This window comes from Thermobia domestica, chromosome 6, assembly GCF_964235325.1.
Source record: "Thermobia domestica chromosome 6, izTheDome1.hap1.1, whole genome shotgun sequence".
In the NCBI taxonomy this organism is placed as follows: Eukaryota; Metazoa; Arthropoda; class Insecta; order Zygentoma; family Lepismatidae; genus Thermobia; species Thermobia domestica.
Window position 1 is genome coordinate 21050376 of NC_137459.1, and position 15744 is coordinate 21066119.

Below are 15744 nucleotides of genomic sequence, written 5' to 3' on the forward strand. Positions count from 1 at the left end.
TCTCCTTCAGGTGAATAATTTTATTAGAAACAAAATAATAAGCTTACATGGAATTTGATTTAATATGCTTCAGGCGAATAATTTTATTAGAAACAAAGTAATAAGCTTACATGGAATTTGATTTAATCTCCTTCAGGTGAATAATTTTATTAGAAACAAAGTAATAAGCTTACATGGAATTTGATTTAATATGCTTCAGGCGAATAATTTTATTAGAAACAAAGTAATAAGCTTACATGGAATTTGATTTAATCTCCTTCAGGTGAATAATTTTATTAGAAACAAAGTAATAAGCTTACATGGAATTTGATTTAATATGCTTCAGGTGAATAATTTTATTAGAAACAAAGTAATAAGCTTACATGGAATTTGATTTAATATGCTTCAGGTGAATAATTTTATTAGAAACAAAGTAATAAGCTTACATGGAATTTGATTTAATATGCTTCAGGTGAATAATTTTATTAGAAACAAAGTAATAAGCTTACATGGAATTTGATTTAATATGCTTCAGGTGAATAATTTTATTAGAAACAAAGTAATAAGCTTACATGGAATTTGATTTAATATGCTTCAGGTGAATAATTTTATTAGAAACAAAGTAATAAGCTTACATGGAATTTGATTTAATATGCTTCAGGTGAATAATTTTATTAGAAACAAAATAGTAAGCTTACATGGAATTTGATTTAATCTCCTTCAGGTGAATAATTTTATTAGAAACAAAGTAATAAGCTTACATGGAATTTGATTTAATATGCTTCAGGTGAATAATTTTATTAGAAACAAAATAGTAAGCTTACATGGAATTTGATTTAATCTCCTTCAGGTGAATAATTTTATTAGAAACAAAGTAATAAGCTTACATGGAATTTGATTTAATCTCCTTCAGGTGAATAATTTTATTAGAAACAAAGTAATAAGCTTACATGGAATTTGATTTAATCTCCTTCAGGTGAATAATTTTATTAGAAACAAAGTAATAAGCTTACATGGAATTTGATTTAATATGCTTCAGGTGAATAATTTTATTAGAAACAAAGTAATAAGCTTACATGGAATTTGATTTAATCTCCTTCAGGTGAATAATTTTATTAGAAACAAAATAATAAGCTTACATGGAATTTGATTTAATATGCTTCAGGCGAATAATTTTATTAGAAACAAAGTAATAAGCTTACATGGAATTTGATTTAATCTCCTTCAGGTGAATAATTTTATTAGAAACAAAGTAATAAGCTTACATGGAATTTGATTTAATATGCTTCAGGCGAATAATTTTATTAGAAACAAAGTAATAAGCTTACATGGAATTTGATTTAATCTCCTTCAGGTGAATAATTTTATTAGAAACAAAGTAATAAGCTTACATGGAATTTGATTTAATATGCTTCAGGTGAATAATTTTATTAGAAACAAAGTAATAAGCTTACATGGAATTTGATTTAATATGCTTCAGGTGAATAATTTTATTAGAAACAAAGTAATAAGCTTACATGGAATTTGATTTAATTTCCTTCAAAGTACTGTCCTTGGCTTATCCCAACGTTGACTCCATGACCGGAAGCGTTTCTGGAAGGTTTCTTTTGGAAGGGCGTTCAGATGCTCTGTCGTGGTCTGCTTAATGTCAGGAATGATGTCAAAAAGTTTTCTTTTAAGCACGGTTTTAATTTTTGGGAAGAGCCAGAATTCGAATGGTACTAAATCTGGTAAGATGGATCTGGACAGGCAAGAACATTTTTTCCGGCCAAAAGCCCACGGATCAATAGCAAGGTGTGGCACGGCGCGTTTTCATGGTGAAGAATGAACCCATTTGCCCATTTAACCGGTGGTTGAAATGTTTTTCACGGACAGATACGAGGTGTCGAGTACTTCGGAAAGCTCTCGAATAGTCATTTGCTTGTTTGAACATTGTGCCACTTTGCACATTTTCATCTGTTCGTGACGTCAAAGGACATCTTGATCGTTGCTCATTTTGAAAACCGACTCCTTGCCGCTTTTGCATCGCTCATACCAGTTGTAAACAGTCTTTAATGGCACTGCTTCATCGCCATTTACTGATTTTAACACTTCCTGAGCTTCTTTGCCACTTTTGTTTCAGCTCAGAACAAAACTTAATGTTGGCGCGCGACAAACAAACACTTAACGCGTCCTCACTCTTCTGTCTCCGGAAGCGAACTAACATGTCACAACTCATTCAAATTCTACACTGACTGTACCAAAGTTTAGGCTACCCGGCTTACTCGTTGAAATGGATACATCGATAGATGGCACTGTGCAACTACATTCACCTTACTTTTTGATCATACCTTGTAAAAAGAAAGGAAGAAAAAAAGTGATACATTATATGTTCAGTTTTGATTTAGTATATTTCCCTAAGGAAATACCAAGATGTATGAGTAACAACCAAGTGCCATGCCTCTTGTGATTGTGGTCATTTTCACAAGGAGTTTCAAGTAACAAAGTGGCTACTTCTCTTTGGTATGCGTGAATCTTGGTTCAGGTCATGGTGCTGGTCTATTAGATAATAAGCATAGGATATAAAATCAGTATCTATCACACGAAGTTTTTTTTTTTTTTCCTTATCGAATATCCTTTTTTCTTCCTTTAGGAGACGTGAAAGACTGCAAACAGTGCGTACACTGTTTTACAACTGTTATTGCTCAACTATCGGTTTTAAGTTCAAGAATGGACAAGATTCAGGATTCGGAAGTCTGTTGGGTAATTTTGCGGAGAAGGTTGGTATTCGTACAACGCAAAGGACGTCTGTATGACGATGTTGAGAAGAGGATGGAAGGTTTTGTTAATATAAGTACAGAATGCATGTGTAAGACTGCATGTTAAAAAAAAATCGTATGTAATTTTTCATCCGCCCTAGTAAGAAAGAGATTTTATTTTTGTAAAAAACAAAAAAATATCAATAACATGTTGTGTAAATATCAGATATCTCTTCTAGCCACATGGCCACATTTGGTGCTTTTTTCTCTGTAATTCAGAAGGAAGAAAACTTTTTGCCATAACATTGTGTGTAGATTGTATTCTTCTGGTGTCATACACTTGATCTCTGGAAGTGTTATCTTATGCCATCCATTTCGATATTTTTGCTCACGTGTGAGTGCTATAAGTTATAATGGTTATGAAGTTTAGTTTTTTTTTCTCCTAAAATGAAACACATGCCCTTAGCTAGGATGGCTGTTCTTATGTTTTGAATTATATAATTCGATGTCTATATATATATACCATAGAAAAATGGTTTGAGATATTTTCGGTACGTATATTATAAAATTTATATATTTAACTTTGCTGCCACTTCTTGTAACATTTCAAAGGGATTTCACTCATCATCATCATTATTATTGTTATTATTAAACTTCCATGGATAGAACAGAATGGGATTATTTAACAATCGTAGTGCAAGGTTGATATTTATTGTGCCAATTTTGCTCAATCGTTCGAGCATTTTACCAAAAGTACTGTTTAATGTAGAAATTCTCACTAGTTCCAAGAGACTTGTTAGTTTTAAACACCAATAACGCTTAAAAATTGAGCTTTCTAATGGCTAAATGAGCTAATACATTTTCGATTTTGGATCGCGTTCTTTTTCCGGCAGAAGTACACTTGGCTTGGGTATCATAATTCAAGAATAAATGCCCAACAGTTGAAATAAGTAACGGTCACCGACATTTTTTTTTCTTTAATTTATTTCTGTAGATTACAAACTGATCTCTGATGTATGTACGTGATTACGTGTTTGAAATCACATTACTATATTTCATATTTATTTCTTTAGTAATCTTTTAGCGTGTCTTTTTTTTTCCACTGAAGGTTTCAAACTACATCAGCTAGTAAACATAGTTCAGGTGTTTGTAAACAATATCAATTTGTTATTTACGAGAAGTGAGATTGAAAATAAAATTTCTGTTCATTATTTCACGAAGTTTGTAAAACTAACATGAAACACCGAAGTCAAATATTTTGAATTTTTTTTTTCTTTCTTGTACAGAATGCTTCCAAAAAGTTAGATTTTTGATATACATGGCTTCGTATTCGATTCCTACCGGGAACACAGATTTGCACAGGCGTTAGTTTATCATAATTTGAAGAAACTGAGGACTTCTTTGAGTGGCAGGGAGGTAGCTTACTCTGGTTTTCAACTTATTAGCGATTGGTGTTGATCTGCGGACTACACTCACACACTAAAAATTTGTGTATTACAACTAATCCTGGTGGAGTGATGGAATTTTATATTTGTTTTCAATGTACAATGAAATGTTACATTATACGTTAGGTAAAGCGGATCTCTTGCCTGTTCAGTTTTCTACGATGTTTATTTACTTTAGTATAAACAGTGCTCGAAGTTGTTAAAAATGTCTAGAAAAGTCTAAGATCTAATTATCATGAACATAAAAATAAATAAAACTACTTTCCTTTTTTCGTTACGAGACGTGAAAAATGTAATAATGTTGTGTTTTAAACCGTATATATTTAAAATTAGTTCAGAAATTAGACTTTTGGTATATTTTCATATCAAACATTCCTGTGTATACAATCTAACGCCATCTCATGGCAAAACACTTGAACTAATAATAAACAACCTCAATGTCTCAAATCCCGTGATAGATCACTGTGTCTTGTAAACTAGGCCATTTGGTACACGGCTGTACATGGCAGTAGATTAAAACTAGGAACTTTGTATTTTATACTCTCTTTGGTCCATATATATTATTCCAAGAATAACTGTGTGGGGCTGAGTGAGCTTTCTGTCATGTATAATTTACGAGGGGCAGTCAAAAAGTTCCTGGAATGTTGTTGTTGTTTTGGCATTTGCGATGCAACCACAATGAGTGTTGTGCAGTACAGTCCTTAGGTTGTCTAATTATGAATTTGACAAGTTTTAACACGTCATAACAGGGATTGTACAAGAAATGTAGCTGAAGGAAGGAGTGTATGGTGATTAGTTGCAATTTCACAGATTGAGCAACGCGCAAACATCAAGTTCATGTTCAAATTGGGGAAATCTTCTCCAGAGACTTTGATAGCCTTAACATCAGTTCAGCACCATCAAATTTTTGGCTGTTTTGGAAGCTAGAAATGGCCCTCAAAGGTACCCGTTTCTTCTCCATGGAAGAGATCAAAACTAATGCGAAAAGATCAAAAGAGAACTTTCGTCCGTGTTTCCAGCAATGGTAGGAGCAGTGGAGCAGAGAATGTATTCCGAAGGTGACTACTTTGAAGGCATTTAAGTAAGTGTGTACTTATATTGGGTCAATTAAGAGTTACAACAAAATTCCGGGAATTTTTTGATTGCCCCTCGTATATTTCAGCACAACAAACATGGCTAAATCACAAAATCTCCGGTCATTGAATATTGATTTGCAAGAAGTGTCGGTAAAGTGAATCCTGTGGTACAAAACGAATATCAAAAGTGTGCATTAGTACTTGAAGGAAGCAAGTGAGCAAGTAATTTGTAACTACGTGGACGTAACCATTGTTTTATGATATAGACGAATTATATGTGATCGTAGTGCTAGTAGATATGAATGGTATTTTTTGATATGCTTCTATTATACGGGCTCGTTACTCTTCTAATTTGGTATTTCCTTGTTAGTTCCTTGTTCATTGTGATAACTCTTTCATCAGGTGATGTTAGACTACTTTTGTAGATTCCTGTGTTCACTCAGGGTTAATGTCAGAGAGCGAGGGCATCACCAATGCAAGTCTAAAAGTGGAAGGGAGTAAAATACGCTGACTTAAAATATCCAGAGGGGAATAAATGGTATTGTTGACTTTTCGAGCTTAATAATGAAACAATAACAGCAAAATATTCAAAATATTTTGTCCAATCAGAGTATCACTTTTATTATTTTCTGCATTAATATACTACGTATGTAAATAATGTTGAATACCAGTGTGATCACAACGTATTTAGCTGTTTTCTGTTCAACGGATTGTTGTAGTCAACGTAGCACAGAATTTGACTAATTCAGTACAGTAAAATAGTATTAAAATAGAAGCGGTTATCTTGACTGTCGTTGACTGTAGGCGGTGGAGATATTTTTCAAAGTTTGAAAGGCGACAAATGGATTTATAAAGAGTAGAGTCACCAGTAAAACTCATACCTCCTCATACTTACTTCGTCAGTAATACCGGAACGAGTTGACCAATTAGCGTAACGTGTTCTTTGTCACATTTTCTCTGGGATTAGCAGTCTCTCTATTGGTTTGATGCAGACCTTCGTAATTTATACCGGACTTTTTCCTTGTAGGTTATCTTCTTTTAATTTTCCATTACTTGGTCTGCTTATTTCAATTCCATTATTATTATTATTATTATTATTATTGCAAATCTCTTCATAGCCAATAGTGTTATACCTCCTTGTTTTATAATGTGTTCAATCTCTTATCTTCGAAATTGTCATCAGAATGTACGTTATCTTCCGACGCTTTTGTTCGATATCTTACTCCACAGGTTCCTGCATACATTTTCCATTATTACCTTTTTCCGGTGTTTTGGAGCTGTAATTCAGCACCGCCTTACCCGGTCACTGCTTGGTATATGTATTATACGTAGCGGGTAAACAAGGCATTTCCGTACCGAGTAAGGGGGCGCGGTGGCTCAATGGCAGAGCGTTCACCTTCGGTGCTTGGGGTCCCTGGTTCGATCCCAGCTCGCGCCGTGTGGACTCAGTGGTGGACAAACACCATGCTCGTAGATTTTCTCGGGGTTCTGCCGTTTCCTCCCATTTTCTTCATTTCACCATTTCACTTATCTCTCATCATCACCGTCTCCTTTAGCCTAACCGGCATAACCCTGGGACGTAAAACTTAAAGATTTCATTTCATTTTTTCCGTACCGAGTGACTATCACCACGATGATTAGCGATCCACAATTAGTCAGGGTACCAACTTTTATAAATATCAAGCTCTCACGGTTCGCATGCGTCCCTTCTAAGTTTTCTTCACTGTCTGCCAACACCATAATATCGTCCACAAATCTAAGCATGTGTATTTTCTGGCTATAAACAATTGTTCATAGGCTGTGGCAGGAATCGCAACATTTAAGGGAGAATTATAGTATTTTCGGAATTACAATACAAAGCATACTATAAACATATAAAGAAAATCTCAGGCAGACCATTTTTGACTGAAGTTTGGTAGCGGTAAAATTAGTTTCCGATAGTTTCTTGGCAGTACTTTAGAGTAGTTCGAAAACACATCCTGTATATTCCAAAGTGTCAGCATTTGTAAGATTATGTTATTGTGGAATTTGTAACTATCATGTACGAATGTCTCCTTAAAAGGATACGGTACATCCAGGTCAATTTATTAAAAAAATATAATTACATTTGGTATTTTTAGAACATAAGGACGGAATGGAAAACTTGTAACACCAAGAAACGTCAATAAGTTCTGTAATCCTAGCCATAACTGTAAATCCTTGGAGTGAATCTTGCCAAATATACTTGTCAGTGGTATATTCTTTTTTAACTCACTCACGAAATTCAGATCAATTTGCACAAGAGTTTAATTCGCTTGCGTGTTTTATTTGTTTTTCCTTTTTATAAAAATCGTTATTACAACAGAATTGAAAGTTATTATTTACTCGAGCTTTGTATGTACTACACTACAGTTCACATAAGTTTTTGTTTTCTTTCTTTTGTCATTATCATTAAAGTGACAATAAGACAGATATATAAGATAGGCAGGAAACGTCACTCATGTGAAGTTGGAAGTACTTTGAAGAAGAGATCTCTTAATAGATTTGAATGATATAAATAGAGGGGGTAATAAATGATCCTGAATGTATTGACTTGTTGCAGTCTTACATTTCTGCATCGGTGAACTACCGGATCTTATAAAGCCGTAAGATTAGTATTTGAATTGTTTGTACACACACACACACACAAAATATGAAAATGCAATGATTAGCTTTGAAAATGTTTCAACTGTTTTTTTTTTTTTTTTTTTTTTAATTAATCCTAAGGATTATATTGTTTGAAATTCCCAGGAAATAGTGTTATATTTACAGTGAAACTTGTGTAAAACGGAAGGCATGGGTCCAAATTTTTCTTCCATTTTGGACAGATTTCCGTTTCACACAAAATGTTTATAAACAAATTACAGCCATAAAGACTCTGAAGAGTTTCCGTTGTAGACAGATTTCCGTTCTGTTCAAGTTCCGGTTTATACAAGTTTCACTGTATACGTATTGTAACGTGTGCTTACGTACTATTTTTATGTATACACATTGACGTTAACGTTTCCAAGGAAATACCACTAAGATCTGCAGATGTATATGGCACACGTTATGTAATATCTTAACTTTATCTAGTTCTTGGGACAAGAATCCGTATATTTAGTACAGTTAACATTGTCAGTGACTAACTTTTGTGGCTTTCTTATTAAAGACGAGTTGCCCATCCAAATGCGCTTTCCATTTAATTTTGAATCGAAAGATAAAATAAGGAAAGCATTTTCGCGCTTTATTAGTTGATCCGTCACGTCGACTGATGACAATACCTACCCACCACGTGTGAAATATTTTAAGTCAGCTATTTTCTCATTTCTTCTTTTCGATTATTTAAATTCTTTTATTTTGAATACTATTTTTTAAAGGAAATTTCTGTCATTTGTGTACTCAAACTGAAACTTTATTTAAATATAAAGAGGTAACGTTAAAACAAGTGTAGTGTAGTGTAGGAAGCGCAAAAATAACACAAAAGGAATCTGTTGTTATTTGTTGATTGTTGACATGTGATGCTGTAGAAATATCCTGTCAAGGAGACGATATTAAGTCCTTTGAAACACTAACGGCACTCACTATAACGTATCCTCATTTTTTATGTACTAAGATTTAAGGTGAAACTACGCACATATTATTTGAGTTCTGGATTCAACAAGCGTAATTAACGATGAGTTATAGTATTAGACATTCACGTTTGTTTCTATATAACCGGTTAATATTGTAGCAGAATATGTGACAAGTATTTTTTCACATTGATTCTTGTCAGTTGACTAAATCGTAAGACGTAATACAGTGATAAAATGATATTTACATGGCAGAACTTCCCTATATATTAACAACTGAATTGCATCTTTGAATCCCATATGTTCGTTGTGATATCACCGTACACTTTACGTTTACAGTAACCATTCTTTGAATGTCAGAACTCATAACAGTATAAAGTATGGTTCAAGGAAAACTATAAAAAAAGAAATCATCCGAAATATTATTAATGGCTTTATTATACGTAACTTCTTGGTTCCTATATGTTTCAATTAAAGAACGGCACAATCACCACTGGTATTATATATATATATATATATATATATATATATATATATATATATTGTAAATTTTGTCAGTAAAGCGAATCATAAGAAACTTTTGAGTTCCTTTTTAAGTTCTTTTTGAATCATTTCAGGTCTCCGTTTAACATCCATAAAATGTATCTAACTTGCATTTAAATTTTATCTTCTGCAATACGTTTTGATTATAAAATCTTAATCTGGTCTGAAATTTTTCTCCGATGTTGTTATTTAACTTCAAGTTTATCAATTGATCCAACTCACTGGGCCTAGTTGCATCAACTCACGACAAATCCGTTTTCTTGTACAGTACAATGGGAGCAAATGTATGTACATATTCACCTAGTGAGTAACTAATGACTCGGGAGGGAGAGCCATCTCTAGAAGAAGAGGCAATGTAACGCATTTTTTTTTTCAATATATTTTGACAATTCTTTCTCTACTCGACCCCATGTACTCACCGGGGTCCAGATCTACCGTAAGATCGTTATTTACGCATCTGTACCCACCCGATTCACATTCTTTGGAAACCTTCTGAATAATCAAAAAACCTTAAGGCGAAGGGAACGGCAAGTCATCTAAACTAGTACTGAAATCTCTACAAAATTACTAACCCAACGCTTACATTGCTGTGATGTAGTTTTACTGGTGGCTCAACGGTATTATTCTTCTTAAAAATAAAATATTACGGCCAGACGACATGAAACTCCTTTTACAATTGAAAATAGATAAATTGAGTGATTAGTAATTGACAGATAAATTGACTTTCTCTCTCTCATATATATATATATATATATATATATATATATATATATATATATATAAAGCGTTCTAAAAATGGCGCCCACGGACAACAGAGGGCTATTCTACAGGTCAAATAAAGCAAAAATACTGTAGAACGGAATACCCTCTGGAACCTTCTTCAGCCGCTGTGAGGAATCAAATTCACTATGTGGCAACGTCGCATATTAATTTGGAACTATGAGAATGAATCCATCAAACAGTTACATCGATTGTTATGCTAATAGCTGCTTCTAGTATCAATGTCTATCGACTTTAATTGCCATCTGGGAATAGTCGATATAGCTATTTGAAGAATTGGTAGACATATTGTATGGATTCTTCATCTTCATCTACGACGTTGGTACATAGTGCAATTCACGTCTACAGACGAGGTGCCGAAAGGTATATAATTGTATGTATTTTTCGCATTATTTTGACTTTTAGAATAATGCTCTGTGATCCATGGGCGCCATTTTTAGAACACCCGATATATATATATATATATCACTTGATGATGATAGTCATCGAAACACATTTCATTATCATATTTAAAATTGTTGTAAATTTAGATTTGTAAGATTATTTTAGAAACAGTTTTTTTTTAGACTTGATGCAGATCTGCCATCTACTAAAGGCGATTTCGCTCTATGATAATAAAGAAAAAGATCCCCGTCACAATATATCTTCAGTGCAAAAACTGAATCAAATCTTTGCGCTGGTTTCATGATGCTCACGCTCGTGACAAGAACGTTCATTTTCCAAGATCCAAGAGGGCAAGCGCTCCATGGAAAAAGTGAATGATGTTCTTAGCCCAGATTAAGTGCTGGAAAAGCTTGAGTCCTACGTTGCACCCTCGCAGTGGGTGCCCATTCCGAAATATGCAATCCTAGTAACAGTAAGTTCAGTTGCATTATTTCAATATTGCTAACAACTATATTCAGTCAAACAAATGTAATTTTGGCGATGGTTTTAGCAGCTTGTTCGGTGATACACACTCGTTTGATTTATGCCCTAATTTTGCTAAAACGGCTGGAGTATTGAGTGCTAATTGTTTTAATTATAGTTTCTAATCGAAACGTTACAGATAAGGTTGTACTGTTTATGTATTAAGAAGATCCATATCGCTAGTCAGAAACACACGTTGAAAAAAATCAGTGATTGAGAAGGGTAATAATTGCTGTGAATCTGTACAAATTTAATTATATATATTCTTGAATGTTAAGGGAAAAGTGTCTAGTTTCACTTTAAGGCGACAGTGCAATTCAGGTAGTCGTAACGAAAAATGTAGTTTTACTTATGTTTATATACATCTGTAGAAGGATTTTAATATATATATATTTTTTCTAAATCGAAAGTTGACAACATTGTTAGGTCATACATCATTTTTGAGTTCATTTCAGATCAAAGAGGATTTTACATTTTTTTTTTTTTTTTTATCGAAGTACAAGAAATATTAGAGTGTAGAACTCAAATTTCCTTTTTTTTTTTCTCTCACTCTCATTCGTTGTATCCAGAAAAAGAAGGGAAACTTGCGGGAAATATTATTTTTACTGTACTGATACTAATTGTGATTTTTACATGAAGCCTCTTGAACTTCTTGAGTGAAGAAACAATAGATATAACTTAGACATTTTTAATATATATGTAATCACATAAAAATGGAGAATTTATTTTCTTAAAACATTCATTTTTTGGCTTTTGTAACATTATCAGTGATTTTTATTTTATTTTCCTTTTTTTTTTCTTCGAGTGTTTGCAATCAAAACATAAGTATGTCACTAGCGCAAAAGAGTAATATTTATTTTGTTGGGCTTGTTACAAAGAAAAATTTATTTTTATTTACTTCAGAATAGTAGATTCAACATAGTTCTTCCCAGTTTTTTTATTGCCTTCAAGAAAAATTGTGTCTGTGACTTCCGTTAGTCATGCATGTGTGTATGTACCAAAATAACTACAGAGTATATATGATAACGTTTTGTTGCGTATTTTATTTTTCTAGATATACATATTTTGTGTCTGTTATTAAAATATTGTAAATTATCAGCTCCTCTGATGTACAGCGTTATATATAAACATATACTTTGCTTTCTTTGCGGCATAATCCGATCGTGCCACCGTTTTTTTCTTTTTCTTTTTTTTTTTAATTAAACATTAACATATTTGCAAATAACATTGATAAAATTGAATTTTTGAGTGCTCAAAAATTGTTCTTATGTGATTAAAAAAATTCGTGACTGTATAAACTTATTACTGAGAGATGCTGCAACACGAACATGTAATAAATAAAGAAATAAGATAAATTGTAAATGTTTTTCAATTGTACAGTAAAATAAATTTGTCTTAGACAAATTGAGAGAAGAAGTAGGTAGTGTGCTCTGCTAAAATTTATAAAAATTAGTTTATAGTTCTAATGAAAAATTTCTAAGTTGATTGATTTCAGCAAATTAAGTTGTTCATTAATATTGGTTATGTATCTGACGATCAGCGGTGTAATTCACATAGTGCAGTAGTTCTCAAAGGGGGGTCCGCGGGACCTAGCCACGGGGTCCGGGATGCCTAATAATTAAAATGTGTTGTAATAAAATGGAACTCTCAGCTGCTATTGAAGAAGTTTTTTTTTTTTTTGTGTGTGTGTGTGTGTTAAGTCACTAAAAAAAAAGCAATTACAAATTATACCTACGTTAAATTTAAATGCTTCCCTACTTTACTAAATTTCTGCCCTGTGAGTATGAAGAGTTGTTTAAAAAGGCATTGCAACATTTGATGCCTTTTCCTACCACTTACTTATGTGAGCAGACCTTTTCTGCTCTTTGTAATAGTAAAACCTTAAAGCGGAATCGTCTTAATGTGGAATCAGACCTAAAGTTGATGCTGACAAAACTTATTCCGGATTTCAATGCAATTATGGAAAAGCACAAAGAATTTCATTCCTCATATTACTGACCCCACATTTGAGAACATTATTTATCAAGTGAATTTCCTTTGAATACATATATATATTCCGTCTTGAAAGTTACTGTATTTTCAATTGAAATTTCATTCATTAGGAAACAATACATGTATCTTTAGAATAAATTACTTACTGCATTATTTTTCTTTATCTTTTTCTTGTCAGTGGTAATTCTAATCAGTATATTTTTAATACCATGTGAAATTTCAGATCACTTTCCGAATGAACAGGGGCCCCGCGTTATCGGAAAGTTTGAGAACTACTGACATAGTGTAAGTAGCACAAACAAGTGAAGCTTCTGCACAACTTTCCTAATTAGACGTTTCGGTGGAATTAAAGCGGAATATTTGAACTTTATTATATTCAATGAAGCATAAAATGCAATCTTGTTTGTTCTTTAGCACTCACCTGCTTCCAACTCATTTGTCAAAGCTTTGTCAAAGAAGTATTGTAAATATATGTGCATATATGTATGTATATGTGAGGAGAAAGGGATTATTTTTCGTTCCAACAATATCAGCTAGAACTCAATTTCGTTACTTTTGCATGTCGAAGAGGATAAGGAAATCAGAAGCGATATATAAAATTTCATATAAGAAAGCGGTATTTTTTTTTTATCGGTTATGCACATGTATATTGTTTTGTACAGTGACCAACAAAATATATTTTTTTCCCTCGTAGATGTTCTTTTTGTCAATACATTCGAAATTAATTGACCAATTTGAATACATTTTTCGGTAACTTGTAGAAACGGATGGGTCAAGCATACTACACGTCCTGCATTGTTAGTTTGAAATAGGTTTCAAGCAAATGTACAACTTACAGAAATCTCAATGGTGATATATATTTTGCACCACCCTATAAGCAATATAATGAAAGAGTAAAGTGTAGATTTTGTTTCACTGCTGAAAGTAAGCTGCATGAAAGTAAGTGAAAAGGATATATCGGCCTAGCCACAATATTAGTTGACTCATCCATTTCTTTTTGAATTTTAAGAAAATTACTGTTAAATTCATCTAGCTGTCCTCGCAATGTTGATAAGTGAACGCACAAAGGCAGGTATACACTTTTGGTGGTAACTGTACAGTTGCTTTTGTACACTCAGCAATGTTTTACAGATTTCTTTTTCTTCGCTGCTGCATTTTTATTAGCCTAAAATATATTCTTGTTTTTACGATCTTCGCTTTGAAAAGATTTCGTGTTATTTCGTTTATATTTCGACTTTCAGGGTTGCAATGGCTCTGCCGTAGATGAATTAATTCTGATAAGGATTCCAACAATTGCACAATACAGCTTATGAGCAAGAAATTAATAGAATTATCACATTTACTGGTATTACAAGTAGCACAAAATTTGGAATTAATACATGTTGGTACAGTCGTCAGCGAAAGTGCATGTCCACCTAGAAAGTATTTTCTTGAGCAGTTTTTGAAAAATTTAACCAAATTAATAAATTTTCATTGACTCAGAGAGAAGTGCACTAAAACTGTCAATTTTTGTTATGCGAGAGGCATGCACTTTTACTGTGACAAATGTAGAATACTACAAGAGAAGGGAATTTAATTGAATTGTAGTTCTAGAAGACGAGTCCTATACTTGTTGATGGAATTGTGGGCAAGATCTAAATTTGGATATATTCTTCTATTTGATCTTAATATCTGCTGAAGATGTAATAATAATAATTATTATTTCCTGTATTTTTTAATTATTGCTTCTGACTTTGTAACAGAACAAATTGCCACTATGTATAATACATATTTTGCTCAAAATCCTGTCGCTCATGTTTACATTCGCCATTTTCATTATATTAGTTGTGAAATTTTTTATGATTTAATGACTTCACTTTTCAAGTTACGTCCGTTGCAGAATGTACAGAGAGATCAATAGTAGCCGAGTGGTCGAGACATAGTCAATTGCTGTATGTGATAAAGGTAGATTGGTCGCACAACTTCGGTCTATTTTAGATGTTTGGTTGAGATTCCATCATTATAATGAAAAGTCTCCGGCAGATGACGAATATACTCGAATTGTGTGATATTTGTGTTTGAAATAAAAATAGAATTTCTGATTTTATTCATGAGAATCATGTGATTGTAATGAAAGAGATATCAGGTCTACATAAATTTGAGATTGTACAACTTACTAATTTCTCTTGTGATACCACGTATTACTAAAAAGAAGCACTGCTTCTACTTCCAATATAAAAATAAAGGAAAAAGAAACTTAGGTTTGTGCATATTAGCGCTATGGCTGTACCATGTATTATAATTGAATATATTTTCTCATCCATATTTTCGTGTACGAATACCAGTGTACTATTTTGTCCCCTCAAAAGTTCGTTCATTTTTGCAGTAGTGGAAAATTGTATTTCAATTTAAACCATCGATTACTGTTAAAAATATAACAATAAATAGTTACTAAATATTTTCATGAGAACTGGAATGGTTGTTGAAATCCTTGTTGCAATTAGTCATCTGGATTTTATTTCCCGTTCCGGTGATTTCAAACTGCCAAGCTTTAAGATACATAGTGGGTACGTTCAGTGATTAATTTTGTAAGCGTTTACTTTCATAAATAAAGGAGTAAGTAGAATTTGAAATTAAGTTATTTTTTATTCATCCAAATCATTTGCTTCTGTATAGTTTAGTTTATCTTCCTCCTTTTTTGTACACAATAGTTACAAAAAAAAAAAAAAAAAAAAGT

At 32.7% G+C, this 15744-nt stretch overlaps 1 protein-coding gene across 2 annotated transcripts in view; it reads left to right on the forward strand.

Annotated features, from left to right (window-relative positions):
* The window catches only part of EDTP (Egg-derived tyrosine phosphatase), a 71869-nt gene that overhangs the window by 46173 nt on the left and 9952 nt on the right, over window positions 1–15744 (forward strand). Inside the window, exon 11 of one of the 2 annotated variants that reach the window (XM_081761387.1) lies at window positions 2612–2738. In XM_081761387.1, coding sequence (XP_081617513.1) covers window positions 2612–2738 — 127 coding nt within the window. Of the gene's footprint in view, window positions 1–2611; window positions 15641–15744 lie in introns of those variants that run through there. The other variant, XM_081761386.1, reaches the window with a different exon arrangement.